This window comes from Talpa europaea (assembly GCF_964194135.1).
Source record: "Talpa europaea genome assembly, chromosome: 2".
In the NCBI taxonomy this organism is placed as follows: Eukaryota; Metazoa; Chordata; class Mammalia; order Eulipotyphla; family Talpidae; genus Talpa; species Talpa europaea.
Genome location: NC_140068.1, coordinates 605107 through 616065, shown reverse-complemented (window position 1 = coordinate 616065; position 10959 = coordinate 605107). Strand labels below are relative to the sequence as shown.

At 71.5% G+C, this 10959-nt stretch overlaps 1 protein-coding gene across 3 annotated transcripts in view; it reads left to right on the top strand.

Annotated features, from left to right (window-relative positions):
* Positions 1 to 429: 429 nt before the first annotated feature.
* The window catches only part of AFDN (afadin, adherens junction formation factor), a gene marked incomplete at its 5' end in the record, with an annotated part of 67601 nt that continues 57071 nt past the window's right edge, over positions 430 to 10959 (top strand). For all 3 annotated transcript variants that reach the window (XM_084228517.1, XM_084228518.1, XM_084228516.1), the window contains one exon: positions 430 to 534. In XM_084228517.1, the coding sequence (XP_084084643.1) occupies positions 430 to 534 (105 nt within the window). The remainder of the gene's footprint in view (positions 535 to 10959) is intronic.

The window sequence follows — 10959 nt, the reverse complement described above, 5'->3', positions numbered from 1 at the left end:
GGCCGCGCCAGAAACCGGCACAACCGGTTCGCGCCGGGCCTCGCCCCGCCCTCGGGCCCGGCCCCGCGTCGACCCGGGGTCACCGGCCCGGAGCCGGCGCGCGTACCGACCCGGCCGCCCGCCCCCGGCCCGGCGAGCCCGGACCGCGCGGACCCGACCCCCGGCCCGGCCCCGCGCGCCCCGCCCGCGCGCGCCCCCGCCCCGCGCCGGCCCGGCCCCGCGCGGCGGCTGCGGGAGGGGCGCGCACGGCGGCCGCGGGCGGGGCGCGCGCACGGCGGCGGCGGCGGCGGGCGGGGGCGCGCACGGCGGCGCGGGCGCGCGCACGCGGGGCGGGCCGGCCGAGGCGCGGCGCGGCGGGCACCGGCGGGCACCGGCGGGCGGCGGGCGGCGGGCGGGCGGCGGCGGGGGGCCCGCGGCGGGGGCGCGAGGATGTCGGCGGGCGGCCGCGACGAGGAGCGGCGGAAGCTGGGCGACATCATCCGGCACTGGAACGCCAACCGGCTGGACCTGTTCGAGATCAGCCAGCCCACGGCGGTGCGCACCTGCGGGGGGGCGCGGGGCGCGGGCGGGGGGCGCGGGGCGCGGGGGGCGGGGGGCGGGCGGGGGGCGCGGGGCGCGGGGGGCGGGCGGGGTGGGGGGCGCGGGGCGGGGGCCGGGCCGGGCGGGGCGGGGGGGCCGGGCGGGCCGGGCGGGGGCGCGGACCTTTGTCGCGGGAGCACGTGACGCGGGGGGCGCGGGGGGCGCGGGGGGCGCGGGGTCCCGGGCGGCTCCCTCCGCGGCTGGTGGCGCCGGGCCGGGCGCGCGGCCTGGGGGGGGCGGGGGCGGGCGCGCGGGGTCGGGGCGCGGGGTCGGGGCGCGGGGTCGGGGGGGGGGGGGCGCGGGGTCGGGGGGCGCGGGGCGCGGCGGCGGCCGGGCGGGAGGGGGCGGGAGGGGGCGGGGGCGGGGGAGGGGCGCCCGGGGCCTCCGGGGCCTCCGTCCCGCGGGTCCACCTGCGGCCTCCGCGGCCTCCTGGCGGGCGCGCCCGGCGCTGCGGAAGTGGCGGCTCGGCCCGGCCCGGCCGTGGGGGGCCGCGCGTGTCCGGCAGCGCCGTGTCCAGGCAGCGCCGTGTCCAGGCAGCGCCGTGTCCGGCAGCGCCGTGTCCAGCAGCGCCGTGTCCAGGCAGCCCCGTGTCCGGCAGCCCCGTGTCCGGCAGCCCCGTGTCCGGCAGCGCCGTGTCCAGCAGCGCCGTGTCCAGGCAGCGCCGTGTCCGGCAGCCCCGTGTCCGGCAGCCCCGTGTCCGGCAGCGCCGTGTCCGCGGCAGAGCCAGCGCGGTGACCGGCCTGTGCTCGCTGACCCGGCCGCGCCCCGGAGGAAGGGCAGGAAGGGTCCCTGTGCCCAGCCAGGCGCTGACGCCGCCCCGCCCGGCCTGCCCCTCTGCCCGCGCCCCGCGTGGCTGCCGTCGGGCCGGGCGGTCTGTGGCCCCCGCGGCCGGCTGTCCTCGTTTCTCCAGGGACCCGGCGTCTGGCTGGGAAGAGGCCCCCAGCGCGGCCATCGGGGTTCACTCTGGGTCAAGCGCGCCGGGCTTAGGATGAGGGCCGTGGCGTCGCGGGGATTTCACCTCCCCAAGCGCCCCTGGAGCCCAGGGTCCGCTCAGGACGCCCCACGCCGGCGGTCACCACAGGCCGAGCCTCGCTGCCGGGCCTCTCTGGAAACCGTGGGAGTGCGGGCGGCGTCCACTCCCACCGAGGGCTGCTCGGAGAAGCGGCTGTCGGGGTCGTGGAGGAGACCGTGTCCCGTGTTGTTCGCGCGTTCGGCAGCCTGCACTCGCCCTTTCCTTTCCAGGGCGCCTTTGCGCTCGGTGGGCTGTCCCGGGCGCCCGCCCTGTCCCCCAGTGGGCTGGAGCTGGCCGGCAGGCTGGGCAGAGGCTTCAGGTGTTTTGGGCCCCACATGAGGCCTCCTGTGTGCCGCTGGGCTCCACTGCGCGGCCAGTCAGGCCTCCTGCTTCCCTCCAGGCCACAGCACCCTGGCCTGGCCGTGCGTGGTGACCATCCCCGATGCCCGCAGAGCTTGGGTTCAGGAATGAAATGTCCAGCCTGACGCGGGGCATCTCTGCACAGGGGTGGGGGCGCTTTGGGGCACAGTTGTGGGGGAACCCCAGACATCGATGCCCCATAGTGCGGGCCCGTTGGGGAGACGACAGCCAGCCTGGCCTCCGGGCACCCCGCGTCGAGGTCAGGAAGGTCAGGCCTGTTGTAAAGTCAGGCGGCGCCGGGCGCACCTCAGCAGCTCCCCGTGTGCACCCCAGGGCGCGCCTGCACCCTCACCCCGCGCCCTGGGGCCTCGCTCGAGGACGCTGGAGGCCGCGCCCGGGTGGGGGCTGCTGTCTGGGCGCCGGATGCCGTGAGCGGCTCTTGCTGGTGGAAATTACAGGCCGCGATCAAAGCCCTGAGGACCTCGCCGCCCTGTCCGTCCCCGCTGCTAATGACAGGCCCGCTCCTGGGGCTCCGCCGTCGCGGGGGGTGCCCTTGCTGGTCGCGCCCTGTGCCTTTCCCGCGGGCTGGTCTCCCTCCCCGCGGCGTGGAGGCGCGGACGGGCCGTTCCGTGAGCGCTGCCCGCGCCCCTCTGCCCTGCGTGCGGGCGCCCGTGCTCGGCTGCTGCCCTCGAGCGCGTCGCCTTTTCTTCAACTCCTGGGAAGGACGTGGCGGGATGTGTGTGTGGACGCCCACGCGCCCTTTCTTTTCCGGGGGGCTTCCGCTATGTTCAGCGCTGGGGTCACCGGCCACGGCGGCGGGATGCTCGCGGCGGGGCCGAGCCGCACGCCTTGGGGGCCGCCCTCGGCCTGGCGTGCTGGTGTCCCCGGCGGGCGGGCGGCCGGGTTCGTCTGCGGCTGAGCCTCCCCCGCTGCCGGGGTCTGCGCGCCTGCGGTGGGAAGTCACTTCACTTGGTGCCATTTACAGGCTTACCGGGAGGTAAATGTTGCGACGATGGGCTTTTCTAGAAGCGTCACATCTAGATCGTGGCTAATTGTGGGCTGCGGTGGAGGCGGGTCTTTCCTGTTGCTGAAAACCCGAGGCACGGGAGGTCAGGCCGTTGCACCAAGCTGGTGGAAGACCCAGGGAGGGAGGGTGCGCCTTCAGGGACCGGCCAGCGCTGGCCTTGCGGGAGCCGCCTTCCCTGGCCGCGCAGGGAGTGCCCCGTGGGCAACGCCCGCCCCAGCTGTGGCGTGGCATCAGGAGGCGCCAGTGGACAGCAGAGCAGTTACTTGACGGGGCCTGCTCTCGGGTGAACGCCGGGCGGCTGCGTGAGCTCAGGCTGGTCTCTCGGTGGACGCTGTGTCGGGGCTGGGGCGGCCCCTGTGTCTCGGCTGAGGGCGCGCCGTCTTCACGGCCCCCGGCGGCTGGCGTCGGGGCTGCTCGTTCGCCGTGATGCCCGGGGCAGGGATGAGAGCCGGCTCGACCTGCGCCTGCCGCCAGGTCCCACGGGCTCCTGACCTGCGCTGGCCGCGGCCCAACTGTCAGCCGCTCACCCGCAGCCCAGCGGGGCCTGGAAGCCTGCAGGCGGGTCCCCAGGGGGACGGCGGAGGTGGCCGAGCGGTCGGGGGGCCCCCCTCAGCGGTTTTCCCTCCAGTCTGGTCCAGATGGGCTGCCCCGGCAGGCTGGGCCAGGGGCCGTCTCAGGTCACCTTGCGGGGTTGTCCTGCAGCAATAGCAGCGCAACCCGCACTCGCTGGCGCGGCACGTGTGGCTGACCGGGACCCCGATCTCGTTGTGCTGGTGAGCGCGCTGGGCTCTGGGGGGCGGAGGCAGGCCCGTCCCTGCGCCGGGCGCTCCAGGCAGGCTGCTTCCCCGCCCGGCCCGTCTGAGGAGCCGGCCTTGCAGCCTCGCAGGGCGCGTCCTGGGCGGAAGGACTTGGAGCGGCTGAGACGGGTGGCGTCCTGACCCAAGCAGAGCCGGCACTTCCGTCTTCTTGCTCGGGGCAGCGAAGCGCCAGAGGCAGCGGGGCTGACGGGACGCCGGCGGGCTCCCGGTGCTGCGCTGCATGGTCCTCTCTTCCTCGGAGGAGACCGGGGCGCTCAGGGCGGTCAGGGTGGCCGTGGCGAGCCCTCGGTGTCGATGCAGGAGAGCGGGAGCCGGGCCCCGCTGGCCGTCCCTGCCCGGGGAGGTTCTCTGTGTGGCGGCAGCCGCAGGCCGGCAGACCTGCCCCCCGGCCTCGGCCTGTTTCTCCTGGTGGCCGGGCGGACACCCAGGAGGACAGGCCCCTCGCCCTGGTCGAGGGTCGTGCCGGGAAGAGCGCCCGGGCTGCGGTGCTTCTCGCCCGCGCCTCTGGCTTCCCGTGGCTGGAGTTCTGTTGGGGGCTGGACTCGTGCTCCCCGCGTGCCTCCCGGAGTGGACGCTTCCCGCCGGGGGTGGTGTTTCCCTGGCGTCCTCATCTGCTGACCTTCACGGGAGGGCGAGCAGCATTTCTGTCTGATAAAACCCCCTGCGCCGCTGTCGCCAGCCTCTGGCCCTGAGCTGCGACCCGCAGCTCCTCTTCTGGCCTCGGGGCTGGTTACACACGTTTCGCGGAGAACGTGAACCGGAGCAGCAGCGCGGGTGTGGTGGGGCGCCCCGAGGCCGTGAGCCCGCCGTGTCCCGCTGCCCGCGCCCCTCCCCATGCCCAGGTCTTTGGGGCGGCCCCTGGGCAAACAAGCTCTTGCTGCAGACCCCAGAGCAGCGCGTGTCGGACACCCTGAAAGCTCGGGTCCCCCTTCGTATCAGTGGCCAGACTTTGGGGTGCTGGGTGGCTGCTCCCAGGAGACACCGGTGGTAAAAGCGAGACGCGCGCCCTCAGCTGCTCGATGGGGCCCCAGGTCCCAGCCTCCGGCTTGTGTCTCGGCGCCTTCTGAAGCGACCCCCCCGCCCCGGCCCGGCTTGCACGGAGTGGGGCTCCTGGCGGGTGTCCCTGCCAGCACCTGCTGGAAGGTTCCGGCTCACCGAGGAAACGTGGACCTTTTGAATTTCGTTTAGAAACCCTAAAACATCTCGTTTATTCATTGCACCGCCGCTGGGAAGGCGTGAGGCTGGAAGCGTCACGCGCAGGTGCCTGCAGGGCCAGCGTCTTTCCCGCTGGCAGCACCTGCAGGCAGGCGCGTGTCACTCTGAGATCGCAGCCCCTGATCTGAGATCGGGCCCGCCTGCTGCCCCAGGCCCTGTGTCCGGCGTGGTGTTCCCTGGGGTGAAAACAGATCCCACAGCACCTGGCGTGTTCGGGCCCCTGCAGGTGCGCAGGGCTCTTCTCGGGCTTGGGGCTGGGTGCGGCCGCGGACATCGCGACATGCAGGGCGAGGGGCCGGACGGGGCTCAGGCGCGTCACCGTGGGGCTCATCGGGCTAGTTCTGGAGTGTCGGGGCCTGTGTTCCGCGCACGAGTAGCTGCGGCGAGGCCGGCTGCCCCGGGCAGAGGGTCTGTGCCCTGCTGGCCTGCTCGTGTGACCCGGCCTTTCCGCGAGGCCGTCAGGGTCTCCCTCAGACGCTCCGTTTCCACCGTGAGCGCGGGCTGCGTCGGGACAGAGGGCAGATGCCGCATGGGGTGATCCCCACGTGCAGCACGTGGCTGCCGCCCTCTGCGTTCACAAGTGGCCCTTAGTGACCGGGTGCCAGGTCAAGTCCTGTCGGTGAGGACTCACTCGCTTGGCAGAGCACGCTGGGCGGTGGCCCCTCGTTCCCCGGGGCCTGGGCCTCCTGTTCGTGGGTCAGCGTCCCGCGCGGAGGGACGGGCCCACTTGGCCTCTCGCCGTTTCTTCCCCACATCAAGCCCCAGGTGGTGCCAGCGTCGCCCTGCGGGTGTCCTTTTCCTGCTGCTCTGCTGTGCGCGCTCCTCGCTTCTGTTTAGGTTCAGAGCCCAGGAGGAGGAACGTGAACACGGGGAGCTCTGAATTCCGCGTGTGCACCTGGGCGATTCTGACTGCAAAGTAGCACGAGCCCTGACCGCTCTGCAGCCGCGGGCAGTGCTGAGGGGCGCGGGAGATAGGACACGCAGGCCGCCTTGCCTGCTCGGGGAGGCCGCTTCCCGGCAGAGAGGTCGCCGGGCCACCCGCGACGGGCACGGGCACCTCCTTCCAAGGGCCGTCGCGGCGGGGGTCCGGGAGCACGGGCCACGGCGCCGCAAGCACGGAGTCCAGCAGAGGCTGCCACAGCGCGGGCGGGAGTCAGGGCGGCCAAGTACCGAGTCCGAGTCCGGAGGCGGAGCGCGGCCGGGCCTGCCGGTACCATGGACAGTGCCCCCTCCTCACGCCCGCCTGGGACACGTGTTTTCAATTCAGGCTTGGCACAGGCGGCCCGTGGCGCTCGTGGCACGGTGACTGTTTTTATGCCAAATGTGCTGATTTTGGCTTTTAGAATTTATTTTTTAGTTTCTCTTGTGAACCTGCTGCCTTGAGAATGTTGAAGACGCTCGGGTTAAGAACGTGAAATCCGGAAAGGCAGTGAGAAGCACTGGCGAGAGCGTGGGGTTTTGGGGGTGTTTTCGGCGTGCGTCCGTGAAGGGGCAGCTGGGCACGAGAGCGGAGCGGCTTCCCGCGCGGCGTGGCGAGGCCACAGGGCAGCGTCGGGCTCTGTTTCGGAAACGTGCTTGCCGTGGGGTGTTCGGGAAGCAGGAGAAGTGCAAGGGGCCGGACTCCCCGAGTTAACCTTTCCCTGCCTTCCAGGCTCTTCTCGCCTGTCCCAGCTGACGCTCCTGGGCGCGCGTCTCATTGCCCCGGTCGTCACCGTGCTGTGGGGGTGCGGGTCACGCTCTCCCGCAGCCCCGGGGCCCCAGAGGCCCCCGGCGCCTTGGACCGCGCCTCGGGGCGCTTCCCAGCGTGGCGGGCAGGGCTTTCCGCGCACCTCTCGGGTCTCAGCAGCTGTGCTGGCGACGCGCGTCCGTCAGCCTCATTTCTGGATGAGGAAACTGAGGCGGGGGAGACGGAAGGGCTTGCTCCAGAGTCCGCAGACCATGAGGCGAGGGGCCGTGATCCACACGGGGAGTCCCTAGAACCTTCCCACAGCCAGTGTGTTGTGGAATTTGAAAATTCAAGACAGTGGAGTAAAAACCGCGTTTGGACGTTTACAGGAAGGTAACGACAAGTGGAGTCGCCCAGAGTGTAAAGTTCAGGGGCCCCGGGCAGGAGAGACGAAGCCCATGTCCCTGGCGCGCGCCGGCTCGAGCGCGGGCCCTGCAGAGCCCGGGCCGCTCCTGTCTTCGGGATGGGGGTTGTGCCTGTGGCCGCAGGGCGCCCTCCACTGCTGTTTGCCCTGCCCAGTCCTCTCGAGGGGAGGGGCAGCCCACGCCTTCCAGGCCTCCTGCCGGTAGCCACTGCCCTGCGGTGCCGCCCGCCACGCCCTTCCGCCCCTTCCCCTGCCCTCCTCTGCCCCGCAGGGCCGCCTCCTGGACTTTGCTCTGTGGGCCCGGCCCTTCCTGTGCACAGTGGCCGCAGCGCACAGGCCTCTGCGTCCGCGTCCCGCTTACACATTAACCAGCGCCTCTCCCGGGCGGCTTGGGTTCCAGCAGCCTCTGGACCGCGGGTCTGGGGTCTCTGGGCGGCCTCTCCCGCCTCGCGTCTGCACCTGGCCAGAGGGCTGGGGCAGTGCAGGCTGAGGACGCCTCCCAGAGCCGCAGCGCCCCGCTGGCTGTGAGCCGACTCCCCGGAGAGACTGGGGAGCGGGAGGCGTCTCTGCAGGGCCGCGGGCCCGTGCGTGGCCTGGCCTAGGCTCCGCACAGAGCCGGGCCGAGGTCTACACACGCCGCTGTCGGCGGGCGGCTGCTGCGGCCCGTGTCCCTGCCGGTGCCAGCTCTGCGCGCGGGGCCTGCCGCCGTCACCCAGCTGCAGCGTTTCCTGTCGCGCCTCCTGGTGGCGCCCAGACGCCTGTGCTTGCTGCCGCGGCTTGACTGCCACACGCGCTGCCTGCAGTGACGCTCTGGGAGTCTGTCTGGGGAGCCACCCCCTGCGTGCCTGGCGTGTTTTAGGGCCTTGCCCTGTGGGGTGCGGGCGGTGAAGCAGCGCAGGGTTGCCGTGGCGGCTCGCGCTGGGCCAGGCGGGGCCGCTCGTCAGCGCTGCACATGTTGTGGCCCCTGCGGCCGGCATGGACTCCCGGGCCCTGGCCTGCAGGGGAGGGAGCAAGCAGGCTCCTTTCAGGCGCTGGCCGCGGCGTCCGGAAGCCTCGGCGGGAAGCAGCTGGGGGAGAGCGGGAGGCGGGGACCGCGCAGGAGCATGGTGGCGGGAGCACGGCCCCAGCCCCACCTCTGCCCCAGCCTTCCAGGCGCTGGGCGTGCGCTGCGGCTTGTGCTCTTTGCTCTCAGGCCATTCTGTCCCGATGTCAGGGTCCCGCTCCTAGAGCCCCCCAGCCCGAGTCGCCTTGCGCGCTCTCCTCTTGGCTGCTGGCCTCGTCTGGGGGTCCTGGCGCCGTTCAGCTGTGTCCAGGCGCCCCGGCCCTCGCTGTCACCATCCAGTGTCTCCTGCTGTGTTACGAGCTCCACGAGAACAGACTGTGGAGTTCTTCATTCTTTCCCTGTAGCCTGGAGTTAGGGGTGTAGCAGGGTGGTCTCAAGGCAGAGGGGGGGCACCAGGTCCCTACCCCCCCCAGAGAAGCTGGAGACGGGGAGGAGGCGGCGGGACGGGGCGGGAGGAGCCGGGGAGGACCGGAGCAGAGACTCGGGCAGAAGCTGCGCTGGCGCCCGGTGCTGGCGGGTGGGAGCAGACGGGGGAGCCCCGGGGGAGGGAACGCGGAGCCTTTATGGTGACTTGGATTTTGCGCCTCCTGTCCCAGACATGCTGGGCCCTTCTGCCCCTTCCCTGTGGGTTCCCCCCACGGGCGCCTTAGGCCGTGACAGGCTCGGGCCTCAGGCCCTGCGTGGGCAGCCCTGCCTGTCCGGGCGCTGGCCGCGAGGGGACGGGCGGCTCCGCGAGTTTGATTTGGAAACTTGACGCTGTCCCGCCTCTGCCGCGCGCCAGCTGCACTGACGCCCCTTCCCGCGAAGGGCTGACGCGCTGGGGTGTGATCCGTGCTGGCGCGGCCGGCGGCACAACTATTTAGAGTGAGCAGGTTTGGGGTTCTGGGGTGCCCCTCCCCCTGCCATGTAATGGGGGAAGCGGGAAGCTGGTGATGACTTAGCTGGAAGTAATTTGGCAGCTAAATTAGTTTTTATTTCTTCGCAAAACAGTTATCACAGGTTGCTGTTCTCTGTCGCTGAAGCTCGGGATTCCACGTGAACAGCATCTGCACGGAGCTGGTCGCCGGCCTCTGTGCTTGAGAGGGCTTGGCCCCGGCTCTGTCTGCGTGGGCCTGCTGCCCAGGGTGGGGCGGCCCTGGGGGCATGGGCGTGGGGGGGCGCCTGCCTGTGATGGGACCGTGAGGACGGTTACCTGGGTCCGTTGACTGCTGTGGCCAGTCCCTTCTACCATTTAGTGCCGAGTGCATGAAGACTTGTCGTTACCTGTTTGCCACGTCTGCCTGAGGCCCGGAAAGCTCACTGTGGTCACGGCCACAGACGTGGCCCGGGCTGTCGCCGTGGCTCACAGCGTCCTGACCCGGGCGGGCAGCTTGGACTCGCCTGCTGGACACACGTGAATTCAGGACCCCCATGTCTGTGTCTGCGTCTGCTCCAAGGGTGTGTCCGCTGGGCCCTGGGCGCAGGGCGCTTTGACCTGCGGTCTCCTTGGTGGTCGGGAGCTCCTGGCACCTGGCACACCCTCCCGCCTGGTGTGCACTGTCCCCCCGAGCCAGCGGGGTTCCCAGTGTAGCCGTGGGCGCCCTGCCTGCTGGTGCCCTCGTGTGCCGCAGGCTCGCAGTCCGCTCCGTCTGTGGCTTCCCCGGGCGCCGCCTGCGGCACAGAGCGCACCAGCCTTCGGAATGCAGCCCTCCACCAGTCCCTCCGTGCATTTGCTTCTGGTTCGGTGGCTTTTTCCTGCTGTAACCCCAGAGCTTCGTGGTCTTTTCACACAGGTGGGCGTTGGTCCAGATGGCTCTGCGCCCGCCCCCACAGGCCAGGCCCGCCCACCCGGTGCCCGAGGCCCGCATGCACCTGTTGCTTGGCCTTCCCTCTGGATGGCTTCTTTTTACGGTTCGGCGGTGTCGAGAGCCTGTTTCGTGTTGCATCTGGTACAGTTGCGTGGCCTCTCCTGGCCCGTCCACCCAGTGTTGCCGGAGCTGCAGAGGCTGCGTCCGGCGCTGAGCATGGCCTCAGGCTCCAGGTAGCTGCTTCCCTGCTGCCAAGGCCATTGCGGGGCGGCTGCCGAGCTTTGTGCCACGTCACCGTTGCCCCCGCGGGCTGGGTTTCCCGCCCTTTGCGCGGCGCACCCCCTCGGCGCACTGTGGCAGAAGCCCCACCCGGTGGCACTACCCGGCCGAGCGCTTTCCGGGCCCGCGTGGCGCTTGCTGGTGGCGGTGGAGGCGGGCTCTGCGGGCCCGTGTGTGCGGGAGATGTTCCCAGTGGTGGCTGTTTCCTTTCGGGGTGATCACATCTTCAGAAGTGTCCTTTAGTGAGCTGCCCTGGCAGCGTGACTGCGTCTGTGAGGCCTGGATCAGAGACTGAGGTTTTCATTTGACGAGCCCCAACGCTTTGTTCACATTCGTCTGTCTGAGTCCCTGCCGGGGACAGGCGCCACTGACTGTCCAAAGAACTGACCGCAGGATCCCTTTGGGGGTCTGTGTGAAGGTGTTAACTTGGCCCGTCGCTCACCTGGAAGTCACAGGTGAGCCCCGCAGCGAGCAGTGGGCCCCGGGGCGTGGCTTCCGTGGCGTGTGTGTGGCCGTGCCTGCCCCCAGTGTGCTATTCAGGCCCGCCGGGGCGAGGGGCTCCCGCCCCCCTCTTTCCCTCCCTCTTGACTGGTGTGGCCCTTTCCAGGGGCCTGCTGTGAGTGGGCAGCGAGGGCCTGGCTGGCCCCGCGTGCGCAGGGCTGTGGCTGGGCCCCCCGGGAAGGGCAGGCGCGGGCCCCGCTGCAGGCCGTGAGGAGGGCCTGTTCTGCC